This window comes from Pan troglodytes, chromosome 9, assembly GCF_028858775.2.
Source record: "Pan troglodytes isolate AG18354 chromosome 9, NHGRI_mPanTro3-v2.0_pri, whole genome shotgun sequence".
NCBI classification, from domain to species: Eukaryota; Metazoa; Chordata; class Mammalia; order Primates; family Hominidae; genus Pan; species Pan troglodytes.
Genome location: NC_072407.2, coordinates 32327105 through 32337507, shown reverse-complemented (window position 1 = coordinate 32337507; position 10403 = coordinate 32327105). Strand labels below are relative to the sequence as shown.

Here is a 10403-nt window from a genome sequence, read left to right as displayed (position 1 = left end):
ACAATGAATTTAAGCACAAATAATATATCATATATATACTACATGAAATAGAAAAGACATATAGATATAGTGTCTTTCAAGAACACCCCTAGAAACTTCAAAGAACATAGTAATTAACATACAATTTTAAAAATAAAATAAAAATAGGGATATTATCTAAAAATTGTAGTTATTAAATTTTATTTAAGTAATGAACTAAAAACTGTTAAGAACTGATGTACTACACAATGACATTGATACTATGTTAAAATGATTCACAGAAGGCAGTCAAGACAGAGATTCAGAAACATTTTATTAGAAAAGTAATGCACATTCATAGTAACATTAGCTTTTATTTCTGTGTACTGTAGGAACTTCCCAAAACCATTCTCCAAAGCTAACCATTTAAAACTCATTCATGTATTTTATTATGCATCCTACAACAAAGACAAAGAAGCAGGCAAGAATTACTATAAAACACAATCTAATTACAGAAAAGTTAATTTATTTTTATATGAAAACATTTTGAAACCAATTTTGTGTTTATTGAAGGATTTTTCTCATGCATATTATCCAAGATTTTTTTCTGTCAGAGTATTAGCTTCCTAGGATTGCTGTAACAAATTACCATGAACTGGGTACCTTAAAACAGCAGAAATACGTTCTCACTGTTCTGGATGCTAGATGTGCAAAACCATGTTAGCAGGGTTGGCAACTACTGGAACTCTGAAGGAGAATCTATTCCATGCTTTTTTCCTATCTTCTGAGGGTTCCCACAGTGTATCACTCCAATCTCTGCCTCCAGCTTCATGTGGCATTCTCTCCTGTGTCTCTAAAGACTCTTTCTTCCTTTCTTTTTTTTTTTTTTTTTTTTTTTTGAGACAGAGTCTCGTTCTGTTGCTCACACTGGAGTGCAGTGGTGTGATCTCACAAGCTCCACCTCCCGGGTTCGAGTGATTCTTGTGCCTCAGACTCCTGGGTAGCTGACATTACAAGCACCACGCCTGGCTAATTTTATTTTTAGTAGAGATGGGTTTTTGCCATGTTGGCCAGGCTGGTCTTGAACTCCTGAGCCTCAAGCGATTTGCCTGGCTTGGCCTCCCACAGTGCTGGGATTACAGGCGTGAGCCACCATGCCCGCCCTATCTTCTCTTATAAGGAACACCAGTCATATTGGATTAAGGGCCTGCCCTGCTCCAGTATGACCTCATCTTAGCTACTTACAACCACAACCACAGTATTTCCAAATAAGGTCACATTCTGAGGCTCCAGGAAGTACATGAATTTTGGAGAGGACACCATTCAACCCAGTACATTCAGTTTCTATTTAACATAAAAAATAATTCCCATACTATACAGGATGAAAAAATGACTTATGAAATAGGTGAAAGATTGTTGAATATACAAATGTGATCTTTTCTTTTCCAATCACATACAGAGATAAGAATTTTTTGGGAATATGTCTCATTCACAAATATGTATTATATGCAAAGAGAAATTTATACATTGTTCAAGTAGGATTCAGGGAATTAACCTAGGTGCATTCTCTTGTTTCTATTTCAACCATATTGTTCTCCAGATTTTTTTCCTAATTCTGATTTCCCTGTAGGATTGTTCAGATTTAAATAAAGCCTGTAAAGCAGAAGTAGTGAACAAGCCTGGGTACTAAAGTTAAATATTACAGAGGCAGATAAAATAAGTCTGAGGAAAATTCATGCATTTAATTCTATCTATTTTGCCCACATAGTTATGCTGATATTTCATTCACTTGGATTCACCAACTTAAAATTTGTAACTATAATGGAGAATCTTTTTTCTGTATTTGAAAAAAGTGCACTGAGCAAATTAATAGTATAAATATGATTTCAAGGATAACTAAGAGAATATTTATTTCTATGTATTGTGCCCTTTGACTAATTATCTCCAACTCATCTTTCAGGTCACAATTCAAGTATAAATAATAAATTAGAAGTACATATTACTATAAAAAATTGACATGTGAATTATGAATCAATCTCCTCAATTTGTTAAAGAATCTTCTACCAAGTACTCTTTTCTTGAATAAACTTTTACCCATATTACAGTTACCATATCTTTGTAACAACATTAAGGGAGCATTGATTTTACTATATTAAATACACAGTTTTCTATTTCAAATAGACTTGGCTGAATTATTTTGATTAGCTCAATTAAAAAATACAAGATTCTAATAAGAGACTTTATTATTTACTAATGGCATTGTCAGCTATTATTAAAATAAATACAATTGACATGAAATATAAGTTTTGTGAAACAATTCTCTGTAAGGATTTTACATTTTTACTTTGCGATAGATGAACAAAATGGCCCATATCATACTGAAAAATCCCTTTAAAATAATAGACTATAATTTGAAAGATGAAATTTTATCAGTATAACACACATTTAAACTAATATTTTAAAATTTAAAATTTGTAAAAAGCCTACATTTGAGAAAGCTAATTATTCACAAGTAGGGACATTAAAATTCATTCCATAATCATCATTATTTGAGCCACAGAAAGACTGATGCAAACTGGAATATCTAAATTCAAAATTTAGGACATGCAGATATGATTACAACATCTTTCTCTTTGGTAGCTTGAGTTTACGTATTTAGATAAACACAACACAGTATTATTTTTTAAAAAATTTCCTGGCCAGAGGAAGGATTGCCTTCAAGAGTCCAATATGATGCAAAGATTAACACATTTTTCCAATCTGGAGGTGCTGCTGCTCCCTGAGTGTAACTTTCTCTGTCATGTATTTCCTACAGTTTCTTTTTGAGAAAAAAGAAATGCTAAATGCTATCAATTTTCAGACTGTCCCACACTTAAACCTATACCAAGACATTCAGGGACATAACATGAGTAAAGATTAGAGAAATTGTGAGAAAAAATTTGAAGAATAAGATGATGGTAACTTATAATTTGATAGCTGCTCTAAGCTTGGCTGAGCGCCCTCTGGGGTTATCTTGTACATCCTGATCTTGTGGACTAAGTACCTTCTTGTGTATCAATTCCCACATTAAAGGAGCTCTTCTCATAGAGACTTCTTCCGTGTTTTCGTGATCTGAACCCAATTGAGATGTTTTCATCACTTGTTGTCTAACACTTAGGTTAAATCTTTCTGTCATGCTTATTCCAAGCAAAAATCTTTTGACGATGCGATCCTCTAGTGAATGGAAGGAGAGGGCAACAAGACGACCACCAGGTCTCAGAAACTTCTGAGCTGTCTTCAGTCCCGTGTAGAGTTCATTGAGCTCATTGTTCACAAATATGCGAAGAGCCTGGAAAGTCTTGGTGGCAATATGGGTAGATCGCTGTAGTAAGTCTTTCCGTGTATAAACAGCAGAGGGAGGAAATGCTCCTAAAACAAATGTTGTAAAGATAGGAAAAGAAGACCAGTAACATTAATATTTTTCACTGTAAATCTAATGAATTGTGTAGTTGTGTGCATATTTAGTGAACTAAGTTTTCTTAGAAAATTGTGGTGGCACTTCATTCATACTTCCCCCTCTTATTCCCAAACATTCTTCCAAGGTTTAAAACTATGTGGCAAAAAAACCTTTCATAACTCATAAGGATAATTGGAGTTTAACAAGGAGCACAGAAAGAGAAATGGTGGACATATATTTAAAGAAATAATAACAAAATCCTTCTCAAATTTGGTGAAAAACGTTAACTCAAAGATGCTCAATGAAGCACAAATATAATAAACAAAATGGCTGCACATAGGCATATCATAAAACTACTACAGCCAAAGATAACAACAAAAAAAATGCCAACAGAAAAGAAGATTCATTACATAAAGAAGAACAAAAATATTATTAACAGCTAATTTTTTATGAGCACACTGGAGGCCAGAAGATAGTGGAATAACATAAACAGTGTTGAGAAGAAAACTCTGTTTACGAAGAAGGCTAAGTCTACTAAGATATTTATTCAAAAATAAAGGTTCAAAGACATGTTAAAATAAATAAAAAGTGAGACAATCCACTGTGAATAGGTCTGCATTCAAGAAATTGAAAGGAAATACTTTTAGCTGAAATAAAATGAGGCCATGTGATCATTTGGATATACAGATAGGAATGAAGTGATAAGGCCATAGCTATAAAACATTTTTGAAATAAATTAAAGACCTATATAAATGGGAAATTACTGAATGTTCACAGATTGGAAGACTTAATTACTGTATGTTCAAAGACTGGAAGATGGGAATACTACCCAAACTGATCTAAGATTCAATATAATCCCTATCAGAATTCCAGCTGACTTCTTTGTACAAATTAACAAGCTGATTTTAAAATTCATATGGAATTGCAAGGCACCTAAAACAGCCCAAATAATCTTGAAAGAAAAAAAAGAATAAAGTAGCAGGACTTACATTTATGAATTTCAAAGCTTACTACAAAGCAATGATAAGACAGTGTGGTACTGGCACAGCAACAGACATAGAGAAAAATAGAATGTAATTGAGAGTCAAGAAATAAACCCATACCTATACAGTCAACTAATTATTGACAAGAGTGCCAAGACCATTCAATTGGGAAAAGCCTTTTGAACAAATGATGCGGAGGCAATTGGATAGCCACATGTAAAAGAATGTAATTAGACTCTTACATCATATACAAAAACAAACTCAAAATGGATCAAAGACCTAACTGTAAAAGTACAAACTATAAAACTCTCAGAATAAAACATAAGGCTAAATCTTAATGACTTCGAATGTTGCAAAAGATTCTTAGATATGACACCAAAATTGTGAACAACAAAAGAAAAAATTAGATAAACTGGACTTCATCAAAATTAAAAACCTTTCTCATTCAAACAACACCATCAAGAAATGAAAGACAAGTCAGAGAATGGGAAAAAATTTGCAAATCATACATCTAATAAGGGACATGTATCTAGAATATATAAAAGAAGTAAACTGCAGAATACATGTATATTATTTATATCATATTTTAAAACATGCACATCAAAACAGGTATGTCCCATCTACTTCAATAATTGAGATAGGCAAAAATTACTAATTTCTAAATAAACCAATAAATATAATTTTCCTTAAGCTTATAACCACTGGCATACAAACAAGATATTAATGTATAATGTTCAATAGATTTATACAAAATTTTTTCCTTGATTTTGTACCATGCTCCTGAAGAGTATTATCCCATAGAGAAGTAGTGTTTCTAGTACAGATTTGTTCTTAATGAAGATCTCAGAAAATAACTGCAATCTTGGCATTTTAATCTCCTTAGCACGTTTCTTAAAGAAAAGTTAATTATACAAGGCTGGCACCTTAGTTCACATTTCAGTAATCTAAACACCTAGTAGTAAAGATCAGACATAGCAGATTAATATTCTTTGGAAACTAGATCAGAGACGGAGAGAAATAATATCTTACATGAATCAGAGAATTGGGAACCTGGTGGTTTAAAGCAAACCAAATCAGTGTGATGGTTCTTTCCTCTACAAAAATTACTTTGCCAAAAGTCTGGAGAATGTTAGACACTAGGGGATTTATCTTCCAACAACCAGGTCTCTCAGGAACATGATGTCCATATCAAAACTGAAAAGGAAGGCCAGCTTCTTACCATTTGCTATTCAATTCATCCATTTTCCTAATAAAGAGTTTGGGCCACTGGGAAATGTGTTTCAGAGTATTCTAAGAATATGAACAAACATGCAACTATTTATATTTTGGAAGCTGGACTTAGAGGAAGTGTCAGAAAGGTTGCATTCTTGAAGACCTTGCATGATTCAAATTTTGCATAATTCGAAACTCATTTTCTCAAAGAAGAAATGTAATATAAAATACATTTTAGTGTACATATATTTTCATGTAAAATAGGAAGTAAACATTCATGGAGCACATAAATCAATAAGAACTGTAGGATATTTTTGCTATAATTTTTTAAAAAATTTCTTAGCATTATCTTTAATATTTTGCAGAAATTAAAATGATGGTTCAACATAACTGCTTAACTTTATTGACATTTTAATGCAGAATCTCTTAATTCATAAAATAGAAAGGCAGAAAGCTCAATAAATGTTTGCATACTATTTTCAGTAAATGTGTTTTGTAAAATTAATGAAAATGGAATGTTTCATAACAAAACCAAAAAAATAACAAAATAGTATCTGAAATAACCATGTAGTTCTAATATAAACAACAGCATTGGTTTATTTGACATTAAAGTTTGTTAGACATTTTGGCTTACTAGCTAAAATAGCACCTTCCTGTGGCAGAAGGATGGACATAATTTATAATTCATTTAGTTAGCTAGCTGTCAAACGATGAGATTCCTAATTCCTTTCATTTGATGAAATCAATTTTCAAAGCATTCACCCAAAGTGATAATTTATTAGTATTTTATATTATAGAATTTCAAGTTTATATAAATCATGTTCACATTAAGTATATCCCCTAGTATATATGAATCTGCAGCTGACAAATTAAAACCACTGCAATCAGACAAGCTTTTCTTTATAAGATCTACTTTGGCCTTGCCAATGTTATAAAGTCATGCAGAATGGATATAAGAGCTTTCAGCTATATTTGGGAATAGATGGTCTTAAAGATAATAGGGGAACCTTAATCTATGAAGCTTTCCTTCTGGGGCCTTCTCACTTTTGTTTGGGGAATTTTGACCTGCATTATGTCTGATGGATTTCCTGGAAGACATTTCTAGATGTCGTCCTGTCAACCTCACTAAGTCCCATCTTTAGGGACCAAGAGATGACAAGAGGTCTGCAATGAGCAATGTGTTTTGTGGAGCTTTTTTGGTACTTCTCTGAGGGATCAAAGGCACATATCTTCCCTTATTTTAGATAGGTTAAACTTCCAGGGCTATCCTTCCTTTATACTGGTACCTCATGTCTGTAATTTTTAGGAAGAAAGGCTGTCAAAGCAGATCGTGTAAAATGAAATTAAAAAGAAACAAAAGAATATAAAATAGCATGTGATGCTGCGCACAATGGCTCATGCTTGTAATTCCTTTAGGAGGGAAGGATTTGGGAGCACTTTGGGAGGCTAAGGCAGGCAAGTGGCTTGAGCCCAGGAGTTCAAGACCAACCTGGGCAACATGGTGAAACCCTGTCTCTACAAAAAAACAAAAACCAAAAACCAAAACCAAAAACAAAAACAAAAAAATCCTACAATTTAGCCAGGCACGGTGGTGCATGCCTGTAGTCCCAGCTACTCCAGAGGCTGAGGCAGGAGGATCATCTGAGTCTGGGGAGGTTGAGACTGCATTGAGCCATGATTGCACCACTGCACTCCAGCCTGGGCGACAGAGTGAGACTCTGTCTCAAAATATATAAAAATTAAAATAAAATGGCACGCGATAATGGAAATTAAAGTAGTAAGAACAAAACATCGACTGGCAATGGGACACATGGATAAGAAAAAATAATCCAACCACAAAGGATTAGCAAGGTTCTATGAATTATTAAGCTTAAAGACAATAAAAGTTCTGTGCCTCTGAGGAAGGAAAAATGGTTTTCTCCTGAAAGTCACTGATCAGAGAACAAGGAACAGAGTTATCTTAGGAATGCACAAACTAGGTAAGAACAGCTGGCTCCTGATTTAATCAAGAACACAAGATAAAAAAAAAAAAACTAACAGATTCAATGCCTACTCTTATGCTGGACTCTGAATGAGGCCACAGGGAGAAAAATATTAATAAGACAGAAAAATGGTCCCTGCCCTTGAGGAGCTCACTGTTTTGCAATTCTTCTTCACCTCCTTCTCATCTCCCATATACTGTTACCAGAAATAGAAACTTATTGTTCTGCTTTTTCATCTCCTGAGTTTCACCACAGAGTCTAATATGGCTAATTCATTTGATTAAGGAATAGAGTAGGTAAGATGGAAAATCACAATTTGTGTCATTAGGTTTGATGAGAGAAAATCTCCTTTTTGTGTGTTATAGTCCATCAATGGACTTTGTTAACCTAGTACCAATATACATGAGAAGAGGTGTGCTTACCCCTAGTATAGCACTTATCATACTCTTCTGTAATTACTTGTTTACTTATTTATCTCACTCATTTGACTCTGATCTCCTTGTGAATAAGAACTATTTCGCGTTCACTCTTATATCCCTAGTACTTGACAGAGAAGCTTGTGATTCTTAATTCTGACTGTACATCACAGTCACCTGTGGTGCTTTTGACAAAAATGCCTGGCTCCACTCCAGATCTACTGAATTAGTTTCAGGGGTTTATTACTCAGGAATCACTACTTTTGAAAAGCTTCACAGAGGATTTTGACATGCAGCCAAGATTAAAAACTACTTTAGAAAACACTCAATAAATGTTTGTTGAAAAGATAATGAACAGATAAATGAAAAAAAATGGATGAATGAATGGATAAAAATCCAGGATCATTAGTACAGTTTCATTCACATCATCGGGTGTGTACGGCCTGTGTGCCAAGCCTGTATATCAAACCTATGTGCCCAAAACTTATGTATAAAGCCTGTGTGTGTCTATTGCACCTATGTACCCAAAGCTTCTATGTATAACCTGTGTATCCAAGACCTATGTCTTGCTCAGCCTAGCGGGGGGAGTTTAAGGAACATGGCTGTGCTTTGGTCAAGGATAGGCCGAGGTAGGATGTTTACATCCTGCATGACTCAGTGAGTTCAGAGCAAAGGCATATAACTCCACTTGTTATCACAGCCACGTAGCCATAACATGGGAAGGCCATCACTTGGTTCTATGCCAATATTGTCTGTAAAAGGTATAATTGCCCTGCTGACACTGTGCAGGTGCAGCCACCCAGAGAAAGAGAGAGAGAGTCAGAGCTGTCCATCTTTGCAGACAGAGAGAGGGAAGCCAGGACAAAGCTTGGCTCGCTCATGCCCAGAGAAAGAGTTAAGCTGCTGACCCTGAAGCCAAGGGAATGTCAGCCATGCAGCTGCAGGCATGGGGGCAGCAGGAGCCACAGGGCAGGAGCAAACAGCTGAAATAAAGGCGAACAGTGTAGAGAGCTAGTATAAGAAAGCTGTCGATGAGAGCTGCTGCTAAATAAAATCATCTTTCACCTGCCTACGGCCCCGATTGTTCTTTCTACTTATCCACCCACTCCCTTCAGACCTCGGCATGGCATTTGTTGTAGTCATGAACCTGACAGGGTGGGTCTATAAAGAGCACAATATTCAGTCATATCAATAAGTGACTAAATGAGCAGCATCACAATTTTAGTCACAAAAAGCATTATGAAAATACTTTTTAAATGTCATGATATGGGTCCAGTCCTCTATGCTACTTTTTGGCTAAATGTGATCATGGGAACCAAAGTATGATTTTTGTTGGAGCAAGTGAACTCTCAAATTTGCCAGCAATTTCCCTGTCTCAATACAACTGATTGCATGCACTTAATTATACCTGATAATGATTGAGAACATCCTTAATTAATCAATTATTTGTACATGCAATGGAGCACCTGCAAATAATTTTAACCTCAGAAAATCCAAGTTTGGAAGCCTTTATTACCTGACATAGGGGAAATGTGCAAGGTGAACTTTGGTTTTGCAAGTTTCTTTTGCAGAAAAAAATGAGACATGATAATATAATGGTAAAACTTGGAAATTTAAGTTTTAAAAATCCTCAATATCTTCAGTGATTTAAATTCAAGTTTTTCCCCAAAGATTAATGCACAATATTGTTAAGATTTTATGTAAACTTTTTTTCACTTAACAACTATAAAATCCTAAACCACAAATTTTCTCAATTCTTCAAAATAGCAGAACTGTTTTCCTCCTTATACTTTAAAATAGAAAAATTTGTTAGTAAAACTGACTACAAAAGGAAATTAAAGGCTAATGTACATTTAATGGGAAGATGTTTTCATGTTAAATAAACTTTTAAAAGTAAGCGTGCACTAAACCCAGTATGGGAACAAGTTCTAATTTCAATACAATTTTGAGACATTATTTGGCACTTACTTCTCTCACAGTAACGCTGGGAAAATTCATGGCATAAGGGATTGACCCTAGCTGTGAAAGAAAATTGTTAACAAGTTCTGCCTTATTAGAGGCACTCCATTCTCACATTCCAGATTAGGTTTGTTGATGGTGGTGTATTTTAAGACTCTTGACAGTTTTATATCCTTTCTGTTTTCTTTGTCTCACATCAGCAAATTCTGATGGCTCTGCATCTGGGATATATCCAGAACCCCACCACTTCTTACCAGCTCTACCACTATGACTCTTGTCCAAGCCATCATCTTTTCCACACATCCACCAGACTGATCCTTTTAAATACAAAAATTAATCATGCAAACACCTCCAACATCCCCTGACCTTGCTCTTAACTGAACCTTGGCATGGTCCTGCCTAAGTCCTTTGACCTGTACTTAGAAGATCTACCTTCATAGCCCTGAGTGGCTTACTC

At 34.7% G+C, this 10403-nt stretch overlaps 1 protein-coding gene across 6 annotated transcripts in view; it reads right to left on the bottom strand.

Annotated features, from left to right (window-relative positions):
- Positions 1 to 275: 275 nt before the first annotated feature.
- The window catches only part of METTL15 (methyltransferase like 15), a 222282-nt gene continuing 212154 nt past the window's right edge, over positions 276 to 10403 (bottom strand). For all 6 annotated transcript variants that reach the window (XM_003312973.7, XM_063783955.1, XM_063783953.1 and 3 more), the window contains one exon: positions 276 to 3366. In XM_003312973.7, coding sequence (XP_003313021.2) covers positions 2921 to 3366 — 446 coding nt within the window. In that variant the 3' untranslated portion in view covers positions 276 to 2920. The remainder of the gene's footprint in view (positions 3367 to 10403) is intronic.